At 41.9% G+C, this 10,033-nt stretch overlaps 1 protein-coding gene across 4 annotated transcripts; it reads right to left on the reverse strand.

The window, feature by feature from the left end:
* Window positions 1–371: 371 nt before the first annotated feature.
* Window positions 372–9,289, reverse strand: b4galnt1a (beta-1,4-N-acetyl-galactosaminyl transferase 1a). 4 transcript variants are annotated; one of them, XM_079741459.1, is made up of 11 exons: window positions 9,016–9,289; window positions 8,005–8,278; window positions 7,721–7,903; window positions 7,133–7,239; window positions 6,523–6,560; window positions 6,210–6,390; window positions 4,444–4,536; window positions 4,157–4,344; window positions 3,922–4,062; window positions 3,308–3,545; window positions 372–1,944 (listed from the first exon to the last, which is right to left on the reverse strand). In XM_079741459.1, the coding sequence occupies exons 2-11, from the start codon at window positions 8,223–8,225 to the stop codon at window positions 1,733–1,735; spliced, it is 1,602 nt and encodes a 533-aa protein (XP_079597585.1). In that variant the 5' UTR covers window positions 8,226–8,278; window positions 9,016–9,289; the 3' UTR covers window positions 372–1,732. The 4 variants fall into 4 exon arrangements, with proteins under 4 accessions (XP_079597585.1, XP_079597586.1, XP_079597587.1 ...); XM_079741460.1 differs by having other exon boundaries at window positions 9,012–9,289; XM_079741461.1 differs by having other exon boundaries at window positions 9,008–9,289.
* Window positions 9,290–10,033: the final 744 nt, after the last annotated feature.

Consider the following 10,033-nt stretch of genomic DNA (forward strand, 5'->3'; position numbering starts at 1 on the left):
TGCAGAAATATTCACTGTTTTCTAGCATTGTAGCATCATATGCGAGAGGTCTGGGCGATCGCAGTCGCATTGTTTACCGACCATGGAAGTATAAGTTTACTTCATAAATATGAAAGATTGCTCCATTTACCACCAACAACATAGTAAATGTATGTAGGCCTAGAAAAAAATACAGTTCAACTTTATTGCTTAAGAAACTGATTCCTTCCAACTATTTATAAAAAATGCAATAAATAATTTGTATACAAATAAATGGTTACATATCGATCAGCAACGAGGTTGGAGTAGCCTACCCACATAAATAATTGTAATACACCAACATTGTTAACTGTCACACAGCTAAACAAGCAAATGAAAAATTAAATACTAAAGCAACTGAAATGTTTATTAGGCTATTAACAATATTATGAAAATGATACCGTAATGCACCCGTTCTTTGTCTTTGGATCTTTTGAATAAATGGATCAATACATGGTGAATCGCAATAATCGCAAGCAGAGGAACGTGAGAGTCATTGAGCAGCAGCTGAACCAGTCTAAAAAATCCTTTTATCACTAAAACACTTTTAGTGATAAAAAGTCACCACAGCGACTAAAAACTATCAACGTCATTCATGTTAAGTAAAAGGAAAAACCTCGGACACGAGAAGTTAACGGAGCCGTGCACTAGGCCCTCTCGAATGCCGGGCCGAAACAATATTTGTTTCACTACGACTCCTTTCAGCTGCCCACCCCTCCTTCTCCAGCAAAAAATAACATAAAACGGCTAATAAAACGCTTGAGGTGGCGTTTTGAAAAGAGAAAATTGACATTTTTTAAGTACATGGCATAAGGATAATAATGAGCCTTTGATTGAGATCCAGACATTTTTTGCGGATACATTCCTGTTCCCCACTTGTATTGGAGTGAACGGAGATATCCACTTCTGGGCCCCTTGAATCGAGGGACCCGTCCACAGCCCGCTTAAACAGCTGCAATACCAGGCTTGGCCGCTGAGCACTGGTGGATTGCGGGAGTATGCACTGTTCCTGGGGGCTTGTGCATGACGTGCCAGATGCAGAAATATTCTCTTAACTAGTATTGTTAGCATTGTAGCATCATAAGCCTGCTTTGCATGCATGTCATTATGAGACGAAGCAGAACAAGTCAAGCCGGTTATGTTGAGCAAGGCTAGAGAGCATGTAGCTGTATACATTGACCACACCTTATGCCAAGGGTTACTCGCTTTGGTTCACAGCCCCTTGAATGTTTGTTATTTTAAATCAGAGGGGGGAAAAAAAGCCATTCCAAAAGCCATAGCTTCTGGAAACATGACTTGATGGAAGGAAAATAGATAAGAGAACCCAGAGATAGGGGTTGGTGGTTGACTGTGTGTTTGTGTGCACAGAAAGCAGATAAGGAACAAAGATATACTGAATCGACAAATACAAATTTGTATAATTAAATATTATATAAATAGTGCAGTCATATTAAGCATTAAAATAATTAAAAAAAAACATCCCTGAGTGACCAGAAGCATGTTCATCGCGTAGAAAGATAGGAAAAGGCTCTTGTCCTTGATTTATGGTGAAAATAATTCTTATAGAAAGTAGAAAGAAAGCATTCTTAGAAATCTCTTGAGTTGAGCTCTTCGGTAATCTGTGTTCCTCCTCCAAACATCAAACAACCCCGGTCGTTTTTTCCTTTTTCCTTCTTTACTCCTAGTTGGCAGTGCCACAAAATTGAGGCATGTGTCAGTTACTGCTCATGCACTTGAACCTGTTCTTAAAGTAATACACCTCAGTGTGCATCCTTCCTTCGCTGTCCGTGGAGGAGTAGCGGAACCTGTCGTAGCTCTTCTCAGACTCAGACTTGCTCCAGGGAAGGACGATCTTCGACGCGTGGCCTATCTTCACGTCGCTGCAGGAGCCCACGTGGAGGGATCCCAGCGCGTCCACAAAGAACTCTGTGAAAAACAAGTTTCAACATTAGATTACAGTGTGAATTTAAAAAGGAAAACTTTTAGATTTTTCAACCTGGACCATTCTTTCCGATCATTTTTGTTCCACGGACTACAATTTATGATATCGGTTCAGTATTGGGCTAGAAGGCTGCAGCCGTGATCCACGAGAAAGGGGTGAACTGTATTCCTTTGGGGCCCTTACCCCTTTGTACGTCCTCTAAGAGAGCTGGGTTTTGCCATTGACAGTCTCAGCATATATTCTATCATTATGGAGAGGATCCATACAGAGAAATACAACCTGTTTCTTTACCGGCTGCTTATTCCAGTGTGTTGTGACCAACCCAGTCTCGATCAAGGAGTCGATCAAGTCCCTCTCTGAAATCTTGTTGTTCCAGGATATTTCCTTATTATCATTACAATCTCAACTCTCCTTCAGCGATATATTTTAGATGGCAATAAGATATTCTTTCTTTAGTCCAACACAACAAACTCTCCTCTCTACAGCTCTCAATCACGATTCCACTGTTATCTTCCTACAACTCAGCACGACTTGTCGTTTCGCAAAACATGGTTGGTCACAAATACATATAATAAAATGGGAGCTTAAGCAGTGCTGCGGACATTACATTTCTTTCACTCAATATTACTTTATTTGTCCTGCACCTGGCCAGAAGGTGGGATGTGCACACAGCTACTTTTTGGAACATTGGACACAAATATAAACACCATGGGCAAGGGAAAGTTAAGAAACAAGTTGTATTTCTCTAGAGATCCATAACGATTTAATATAAACTGAGCATGTCAGTGGCAAAAACAAAAACTTTTAGAGGATTTAGGGGCAAGTGCCCCAAAGGATTACATTGCAGGTCGTTTTTTCAGATTACAGCTGAAGCATCCATTTTCGAAACATTGTTAACCGGCTTAGTCCCTTTGAACCAAAATGTGCCGGAAATAGGGTCCACTTTGAAAAACCAGAATTCTTTCTTTAAGACATTCCCCTTCTCCAACGTTCCTCCACAACAGTGATGCTCCTCCTTTCATAAGTCAACTGTGAATCATTCACTCTGCAATGATGATGCCACACTACAGACTAACAATGTGGACTTTGGATCCTGTGGGGCCAAGCAGTGGTGGCCATTAGTGAATTCTGCTCTTTGTTCAGTTCATGTGACGTGAAAAGACTTGAAGGCAGTAACACAGAACACACACACTTGAAACAGTTACACAGAAACACACTTAAACCAGTCAGACAGAAACACACTGGCACCCGTCAAAACAGGTACACACTGGCACCCGTCAAACAGGAACACACTGGCAACCGTCAAACAGGCACACACTGGCAACCGTCAAACAGGAACACACTTGCCTAAGTGGCCACGCCGTGAGAGCCGAGGGTCGAACCCAACCCTAAGCATCTTGTCCGTCCTCGCCATAAAAAAGTTGATGACGGCGTCGGCCACCACGCAGTCGGGGAACCCCTGTATGGAGTGGTAATGGCCCTGTCTGATGTGGAGGCAGTCCCCCTCAGAGCCCCCCTCATCCACAGAGAAGGTGTGCTGGTAGGTTGCAGCGTAACCAGTCACCTCTGTTACCGCACCTCCTACCTGGGATCAGTAGGACACACACACACACACACACACACACACACACACACACACACAACAGGCAAGTCAGTACACAAAGATTGCAAGTGAACGAACACTGGGAACAACCACCACAAGAAAGCTTGGGCAGGAGAGGGTGTTAAATGTCACCACACCCACTTCTTACACAGTAAAATATTAAATATAGTAAACACTAAATAATGTTTATGTATTGCACTATACATTGTGAGTGTGGGTGTGGTGGGGATACACTTCTTCCACCACCATTCAGAGTACATTATGGATGGCTACAACCACCAACTATATTGTACACGTGTAACCCCCTATTGTCGTAAACGTATAGCAAAGCTATAGCGTTGCCCACTTGCCCCCTCACCAGGTCTAATGTGGTCTTCTCCAGGATGTCCACCATCTTCTCAAGCTTAGTTCTTTCGGTGAAGAAGAAGTCATCGTCGACCCACAGCACATACTTGGTGGTCACCTGCGAGACGGCCAGGTTCCTCCCAGCAAACCAACCCTAGCCAAGCAGAAGGGACAGACGTTTGACTGGAACCGGATGCACAAACATGCAACACGACTTAGAGAACCCATTTCAAACAGAGTCTGTGTACCTTTCCGAAGGGCATGATGTATCGGTCGATGTGCGGCCCGGTCACCGGTTGAGGATGCTCGTTGTCGTCTGCGATCACTATCAAGACGGTCGGGTAGTACTTCCGTACGCTGTCGATCATATCTCGAAGTTTATCGTAACGTAGGAAGGTCTTGGTTGCTATGGTAACGAGGGCGCTTATGTTGTATCCTAAAAAGGGACGAAAAATTTGATGGGAGAACAGTGAGAAATGTTTACCAAAAACTGGATTTTCTTTTTTGTTGATTGGTGAATTTAACATCGACCGACCTTCATTTGTACCCGAGTTGTAAAGTTTAGGGATGGCCCTGTGACCCACTTTAATGGTGAAAGCTGCCTGGTGCCCTCCACTTCCATACAGAACTGAAGATGACGAAAATACAGAGGAAATCACCACAACACACCTGGAACAATGTCCATGGCACTAGGGGACTTCTATTGGGCTCCTCCAGACAAAAGGACGGAGGGTGGGCATGTTGACGGACCAGTTTATTGTAAAGGTTTGCTGAACATAGAACATGGCCTGTTGTTTCATGTTAACATCTAGGATTAGATGTTAACATGCCAACTCCACACACACTCCCTGAGTGTGGTGTTGGCTGAATTAACCTGTGCAAACTGATGACTCAATGTAAATATCAAATACAATCAGATCCGTCCAGTGAGGCTGCTTAAACCAGCCATCATCAACAGACAAAATTGTAACATTGTACATTTAAAGATAACATGATTTGTGTAAAAGAACATGGCACAGAACTGGAATTGCCACCTTGACTTCTAACTAGCCACTTATTATCCTGTTTAAAAGGCGAAGTAAGCAATATTGATTCCTTAAAATAAGTGCGAGGTAGCTTTCTATTCCTACAACCATCACCGATAGAGTATGTTTTCAGTAACATAGGTCTACCAGTCCCACCTCTCTGCCATAAACACATTTATTCTTTCTGGTAACCTGTTCCATCTTTATCCAATCAGGAAAGAGTTACCGAAAGTGGCGACCCTATGTGCCTGTAAGGGAAGGCAGCAGGATTAAAGTGCCACTGTCAGTCCATGGTAGAACATTGGAAGCTAACTATTCCAGTGCTGTCATGAAAGGCTTACACAAGCCATGCAAAATAAAAACTGAAGAAAAGAGAGAATAAAACACAAGCTGCCAGGAAAGAGGAACAGGGGTATTGCTAAACCGGCTTCATTTGATGTTGTGGGGAGGAGAGAGGAGAGTTCTAACTGCAAAACCGGATAGGAAGTTTGTGAGATCGCATACAGCGCCTTAGAATGTGCTGTATGCGATAGGGGCTGGTCCTCTTCCATTGGGGCTGGCATGTCACACTGTTATGCCACGCAGTAGCCCTAACAAAAGGCTCTAGAGAGACATTTTGTATTTTTTCCATACAAAGCATTTACTTTAAGAGGCTTTACCCTTGCTCAGATAGGGACATCAAATTCAAATGCAAGAATGAACTCCATAAACCAACACAGAACGTGACACTATAAGTGTCCGAGAAGATTAACTCTCTCTCGGATGTGGACATCAAAATCAACAGTTGGCCAGATGAAGCTCTATACACAAACTGTGGTGTTATTCTATTGGTTTCCTAGAAGCTTAACCTCTCTCGGATGCCGCTCATATAGCCAGTGAAGATGAGCATGCTCAATCCTTTCCCCAAAATATCCGATGTATTCAGAGGAATACATTATTCACGCAATCCATGTATAAATATCCAAGTGTAAATTAGTGTATGCATTGGCAGTTTGCAGATAAGGGGATCCTGATAAATAGTTGTGCATTCTTTAATGCATCGACTTTGGAGATCTTCGTTCTTGGAGGTGGTTTACATTTAAGTAAAAGTAGACCATCAGTCTTTGGAGAAAGTTGGTATCCCAAATGAGAATCTCTCTCTCTCTCTCTCTCTCTCTCTCTCTCTCTCTCTCTCTCTCTCTCTCTCTCTCTCTCTCTCTCTCTCTCTCTCTCTCTCTCTCTCTCTCTCTCTCTCTCTCTCTCTCTCTCTCTCTCTCTCTCTCTCTCTCTCTCTCACCTGTGTCGGCCGTATTGGGGTGGAAGAGGGTGTTTGTGTAGGTGACAAACTGGAGCTGCCTGTTGAGTTGGGACAGAACAGAGCTGGACAGCCCCATGATGTTCTGGCCTACTCCTGAGATGGACACGCCGACAACGGTGGCGGCCACGTCCAGTGTCCCCATCGTCACACTCAGGTTCACCTGTCACATCATCATCATCATCATCATCATCATCTTTTATTTACATTTATATCTCAAATAAGTGCTGTAAAAATATGTAGGTAGTCGGGGTATGGGGGAGGGGAGGAAAGATATTACATGTAGTATATTTACCGTATGTGTAGGTCTTGGATCTTGTTTGAGACCCAATCCTATGATAACAACATGTAATTCAAATAGATGGAACCAACGAAATTTAATGACGAGTTTATGCTTTTGGTTAATGCTGATATGCAATATGGATTTGGAAACAAAAGTTAAATACATATCTTCTGAAAGAGCCATTGTTAATAATATGTAACAGCATTAGTTGTGGCTTATTAGTCTGTTAAATATACAGTGACAAATCATTTTCACAGTCTGTCTTAGTAGAAAACATTGATAACCTTTGGAATCATTAAATCCAAATATCATGGTGAATGATCTCCTTTTATATATTTCTGTGAATAGAATTTATACTGATCAGGTAAATAGTCTTGATTTGATTAATCTCTAAATGGTTTCATTTTTGCTTGACACAGGAAAACATACAACAACATTCAGGTCATCATTTGTTGTTAAGTGATATGGTGATAGTGGAACTAATGGAGGGTACTTTCCCCTACTACTGGTGCTATAATCTACTTATTTAACCAAAAGATACAACTGATGAGAATGACACTGACAATGAACTATAATCTATTGATAGTAGACTATACCAACTTGGATGATGGGATCATCTTACCAGGAATAATGATGGTCTTCATGGGCCTCACCTCCACTCCCTGGGTGGGGTATTGAAGTGGACTGTTGGCCTCCGCTACGATGAGAAGGTCTGCTGGAGAGTAGGACCTTTGAACATGAGAACACAACAAGAGGATGTCGTAAGGCCCTTTTACACATGCAGTCTTACCCTGCAAAGTTCTTGAAGAGTTCCTGCATTGGGTCACATGTGAATGGGAATAAAAAAAACAATATTCATAGAAATCTGCACCTGCAGTTTGCCGACTCAAGACTTGGTTACATTACCGGATGACGGCCAGTACGACTGTGTTGTGAAAGCATTGAGATGTTCAGGAGAGGCAAGTAAAGGGTTACATCTGACAGAAGATGATTTCATGTGGAGCGAGTGAGACTCGGACTCCGCTGAGGACTGTCTGTGTGTGCCAATGCAGTCTGGCACGTTAGGATACAGGTTCTCGTCTCAGTCCGCAAGTTTTATTGCGGTTGGTATCGTCAAGTGTTGCTGTGGAGCCGGAGCTCGGTCGAACACAGTAACTCCATTATTTATTCCCCCTAATATCAACTGATGAAGTCATCATCCATAACTTACCTTCTCTGGAAGGCACTGTACTCCTTGTCCCTGCGTCCTATCACCCCCCCTGGGTCAGGATCGGACTCAAGGTATGCATGGTTGAGATTGTTTGCCCACACTCTAGGGAACAGGATATGTGGTAATGGCAGGTTGATTTTATTCTCATCACCTTGGCATTCACACGTACCGTACGCCAACTGACTGCAGCAGGAAACAGGTTAGAAGTCACAAGGATGTATACTCATCTAGTTCTGTTGAACAACAACAAATTATCAGCATGTTGAGATGAGGGTTCAACCCACCGTGACACAGACTCTTTTAAAACGTAGGGGACGTCGTGATAAGAGCTTAAGGTGTCCTTATTCTTCTTCTTCAGTAGCTTCTCTATGTGGCCTCTCTGTGTCAGACCAATATCCACGCTTTGTTTCTTGACTGGGAACCACCCGTGGATTAGTCTCAGTAGCACAAAAACACTGATCATGACCAGGACCAGGACCAAACATTTCTTAGAGATGGCCCGCATCTCTGACGCGCTTACAAAGCAGTTTGCTCAAGCGTAGAATCGGACGCCTGCACCTATAGAAGTCACAACAACAAAGTTTGGTTCCATTGTATATTTGAATACCCTGATTGTACGTCTATGGACAGTCAATAACTGTTGACGTCATGCATTAAATGGTATATATTTGTGTCATCAAGCAGCCTCTGCTTCTGAAAGATGTTTAATAGTAACCTGCCTGGGACACGAAGTAAGCCAAACAACTCAACAGTGATACGCCTCGTCCAGATATGAGCCATTGACTCGCTCTACTACTGAGCTGGTGGTGACATGTGAGAGATATGCTGACAAGTGTTTTGTTTGGAACAGCCTAAATGATTCATCTTTTGATACATGTGTCACTTTGTTGATAGTGAGAAAACTTGCATACAGCGGATACACGGACTTAAAGAATGCAATACAATACATGCAATGGTTCACTCTGAAGGCATGCTTTGTATCTACTTTGGCTAAACTGCATTTAGAAACGGAACACATTGGAGGGGAACATTTACCCATAACTCTCGTCCAGCATTATAAAGTATTAAGACAAATATAGGTCACGGATAGTTTGCTCGTGATCATAGCATAAGAAATACAAATAAAGACCAAATATGTGAGGAGTCTTATTTATTCTCGTCAATAAAGTTAATTTCCAAGACCATTTAAAGAGTAGAATAAAGGAAATACCAGAACAATATATATCGCTACGGAGCGATATATATTGTAAATGCGCGCGTTGGAATATAGAACAAATGGGAACTTACTTACTTACTTATTTCTGCTTTTCCGATTCCTCGACGAGGTGGAGAACTAACACAGGATTGGGTCAATTGCACATTTCCTGATATGAGTTTGGGTGCCGTCCGCAAACCAAGGCAATATAACCTAAATGCATTTCCTGCTGTGAGAACTTTAGTACAAAGTGAGGTTGAAAATATTTTTAAATAAAACTACATAGATTAAGACATAAAGAAACGTTGAATGGCTTAAACCAAGTGAAGGGATTTGAAAAAAAATTCAAAAGTCCAAATGGAGTTAACAATTTTAACATGCACACCATTTAAGAAAAAGTAAATGGTTGGGAAAAAATACATAATGTCACCGCTGAATGAAAAGCACAAAGTATGGCTAAAAATGCAGAAATGTCAAATGAATTGAACTGAAGAATCTGAAACGTCAAATGTATTGCCCTGCAATGTGTGTGCGTGTGCGTGTGCGTGTGTGTGTGTGTGTGTGTGTGTATCTTTAAGAGAATAGTGAGCCGGTGCGTGATTAAAAGTCGCTCAACTTTCGGACTTTAATAAACCGCCCAATCTGGCGCATCAACGTAAATATAAATAAATAAATAAACAAATAAATAAATAAATAAATAAAGAGACCTACTGAAAACGAAGCCGGTATGAAACTAAAACTGTGATTCTGAATAAAGTTTAAATGATATCGAAATTCTGTGTGGATATTGTTGAAGATACAAGTGTGTAGATTCGTTAAATGGTTTGAACGAAGGTAAACGGTTGAAATTTGACCGAGTCACGATGTCTTAAGTGTCAGAATGGGCAGAGCCCATGGGACCTATTGAGATCGAAAAATATGAATGGGTTTCAATGGAGAGAAAGTAATTATTTTCTGGTCCCAGTCTTTATATGCCCTGGATTGCACATATGTTGTTTGTGGACTTAAATGTTAATTTTTCATGCAAAGAAAACAAAAATAAATCGCGAAGAAGTTGGATATTTGAGGTTTTGTATGAGGCCGTTCTGTGAACTACAGCCCCTCGCTGCTCTCGACGT

This window comes from Pollachius pollachius, assembly GCF_949987615.1.
Source record: "Pollachius pollachius genome assembly, chromosome: 8".
In the NCBI taxonomy this organism is placed as follows: domain Eukaryota; kingdom Metazoa; phylum Chordata; class Actinopteri; order Gadiformes; family Gadidae; genus Pollachius; species Pollachius pollachius.

Excerpts from the sequence above, each read along its gene's own strand:
- b4galnt1a (XM_079741459.1), bottom strand. The coding sequence starts at position 8,225 with ATGCGGGCCATCTCTAAGAAATGTTTGGTCCTGGTCCTGGTCATGATC. Across the intron at positions 3,546-3,921 it reads AGAAGACCACATTAGACCTG|GTAGGAGGTGCGGTAACAGA; the intron begins GTGAGGGGGCAA and ends TACTGATCCCAG. Across the intron at positions 1,945-3,307 it reads CTCACGGCGTGGCCACTTAG|AGTTCTTTGTGGACGCGCTG; the intron begins GCAAGTGTGTTC and ends TGTTTTTCACAG.